The 3,146-nt window shown below is 51.4% G+C and overlaps 1 protein-coding gene across 1 annotated transcript in view; it reads right to left on the reverse strand.

Moving 5' to 3' along the window:
• Rpl11 (ribosomal protein L11) overlaps positions 1 to 1,881 on the reverse strand; it is a 3,623-nt gene extending 1,742 nt beyond the window's left edge. The window contains exons 1-3 of the mRNA XM_021161254.2: positions 1,780 to 1,881; positions 1,005 to 1,155; positions 3 to 109 (exon numbers count right to left, since the gene is read on the reverse strand). Coding sequence (XP_021016913.2) covers positions 3 to 109; positions 1,005 to 1,155; positions 1,780 to 1,785 — 264 coding nt within the window. The 5' untranslated portion in view covers positions 1,786 to 1,881. The remainder of the gene's footprint in view (positions 1 to 2; positions 110 to 1,004; positions 1,156 to 1,779) is intronic.
• Positions 1,882 to 3,146: the final 1,265 nt, after the last annotated feature.

Here is a 3,146-nt window from a genome sequence, read left to right on the forward strand (position 1 = left end):
ACCTTCAGGCCTTTCTCCAGAATTTCCTCTGCCTTGGCTCCGCGGACTGTGCAGTGAACAGCAATCTTCTCATTTCTCCGGATGCCAAAGGACCTGACAGTGTATCTAGCTGCAGGACGGGGACACAGAGGCAGGTAACGTCTTATTTCCATTGCACGGCATCTAGCATGTCAGTCAACATCGTCCACAACAACACAGAAAACAGAGCTGCCTGTCTCTAATTTCCCCAGCCATACTAAGAACCTCAAACAGCATTACAGTCCCTGGAGTTCACGGCCATAGGAACAGAGACACAGGTTAGCGGGACTGTTACATTCCTTGAGAGAGAATCTCAAATGTAGCCCAGGCTGGCCTTGAACAGGCAGCAATCCTCCTGCTTCAGCCTGGGTAATGGGGTCACAGTTGTAGGCTACCAGGACTAGCCAATGATCATGCTCTAATTGGGAGACTAAGGCTGACAAAAGCCAGTGTTTTCAAAATGCTGACTGTGGTCCTAAGAAACAGTATCCAAACCCAATCACAGACCACCCACAATCACACTAGCAACAGATTCCATGTTTCTAGCAAGGTAACCCCTGTCATGTGGCCAAACAAGGGAATCACAATTCATTTTAAGTGAGTTGAGGCAGAGCCAGAAGTTAAGAAGCACTGGTGTGTGGGGGGGGGTGGGGGTTGGAAAGATGGCTCAGAGGTTTTAAGAGGTTCTGAGGACCTACACGGTTGTTCACAACCATCAGTAATGGGATCTAATGCCCTCTTCTGTCATGTGGGGTACACATGCAATCAGAGTACCCATATACAAGCACACACACACACACAGACAGACAGACAAATAAAAGCATGGATAGGACCTCAAGCCAACAGTGTACGGTATTAACCCTGTTCTTAGCTGTCAACCAAGGCCCACGACAGCTCACGCTAGAAGTCCATTTGCACCCGTGCTCCGGTCAGATGAAGCAAGCTTTCCAGATCCGCCCCTCTCTGGCCAGCCCACCGCCACTCACCTTTGGAGAACACCGGGGTCTGGCCTGTGAGCTGCTCCAACACCTTGGCTGCCCGGGTCAGTCTGTCTCCGCTCTCCCCGACGCAGATATTGAGGCAGAGCTTGCGGATGCGCAGTTCCCGCATGGGGTTCTCCTTTTCCCCTTGATCTTGCTGCGAAGAGGGACACAGCCATCAACACCCTCCCGGCCCCGTCAGAGTCGAGAAGCAGCCAAGGTCTTCACCGCTCTGACTTCTACCGTCCCGGATCCCGCCTAAGCCCTCGGGACCAGCAAGGTCTCCGCCTTTGGAGGAGGACGAACACCGAGAGGGAGCCTGAATCCCAAGCGGATCAACAATTAGGGAACAGACACTAGAGATCGTAGAAAGGATACAATGTAACCCTAAGCAAGACTACAGGAAGCACCGGCCTCTGCGCCATGCCTTCCCAAGCTAGCACCGGTCCTGCGAGTGGGACTCGCAGAAACTCCCCGGCACCACACAAGCTTCAAGTGTCCCCTTGGCCCCGCCGTGGACCTCCGCACATCGCGCTCGCACTTCCGGCAGCCCCCATACACTGCGTCTGGGCCCTCGGGGCTGCAGACCTGAGCCCCATTCTTAGGATGGACGGCGACGCGACGGGCGAGCCCCGCGGCCGCACAGCCCCACTGGGCTTAATGCCAGCAGCCTCGCGGGCTCCGTCCTCCTCCGGCCACCCGCGAGACAGCCGCCGTGGGCTCCGCCGACAGCGGATGGAGACGGATGAAAGCGAGGCAAAGCCAACTCTCGCCTACTCACCGCCATGGTGGAGAACAGGAAGAGAGAGGGAGACTTCCGGCCCCGTGGCCTTATGGGCCAGGGGGCGGGCTTTTCTTCTAGGCGGACAAACGAGGAGAGAGGGGGAAAGAGAGACATAGCTGTCGTGGCGCTGCCTCCTCTAGTGGACTGTCCTCGAAACTGCAGTCATCTCGGGCAAAAGACTAGGTCGTGGGTTGTCTGATGCTGGTATGTTCTTGAGTCCATGACTCCAAGAACAGGCTCAGAACCTGGTGGTTCTTGAGTGATGTCACTGCCCAAAGTCCATTAAATCAGTTGAGCAATGGGCTAGAGAGAAGGCTTTATTTACAGTTAAGAACAAAATTCCCGGCATGTACACAGAATTTCAAAACTGGTTGTGCCTCCAGTTCCAGGGAGACAGATCCCTCTTCTGGCATCTACAGGCATCAGACCATGTATGCATGCAGGCAAAACACCCATATAAATAAAATAATTTTAAAAAATAAGCTGAGGCGCCAGGCAGTGGTGGCACACGCCTTCAATCTCAGCACATGGGAGGCAGAGGCAGGTAGATTTCTAAATTCTGGTTTACAGAGTGAGTTCCTGGACAGCCAGGGCTACACCGAGAAACCTGTCTCGAAAAACCAAAAACCAAAAACCAAAAAAAAAAAAAGTAAAAATCAGCTGAGGCTGGAGAGACAGCCCAGTAGTTAAGAGCACTTGACAGCTCTTCCCAAGGCCCTGAGTTTAATTATCAACAACCACATGGTGGCTCACAACCATCTGTAATGGGATCTGATGCCCTCTTCTGGCATGCAGGTGTACATGCAGATAGAGCACTCATACATAAAATAAGTGCGAAGATAAAAAAGAAACCATACAGATTCTAGGCCCTTTACTTTGTAACTATGTTAACACAGAGAAACCCTGTCTCAAAAAAAGGAAAAAAACAAAGAGAGAGAGAGAGAGAGAGAGAGAGAGAGAGAGAGAGAGAGAGAGAGAGAGAAGAGAGAGAGGATTCCTAATGCCATAGGAGAAGTGGGGGCAAGGGAAGAAGAAATGAGAGTTTTGCTTCAGGACATCACCAAAAAGTTTACTGCTGCTGCTAGCTCTGGGTTCTCTCCCACACTGCTCCCAGAGGGGGATTTCTATTTCTTCTTCTTCATCATCATCTTCTCCCTGTATTCTATTTCAAAGAGGATTGGGAGAATGGCTGAGCAATGGGAAAAGTTGTGAGTGGATATGGAGGGATCTGAGAAACAGGAAAAGAAATGAATGAAATGGGGAAACCAGAGGGATCTCTCTGTTCTCTCATTTTTTTTTAATTGCCTGTGCAACTGAAAGGGCTACAGGTAGAGACAGGAGCTCTTGAGAAGCCAGTAGCACTG

This window comes from Mus caroli, chromosome 4, assembly GCF_900094665.2.
Source record: "Mus caroli chromosome 4, CAROLI_EIJ_v1.1, whole genome shotgun sequence".
Classification (NCBI taxonomy): Eukaryota; Metazoa; Chordata; class Mammalia; order Rodentia; family Muridae; genus Mus; species Mus caroli.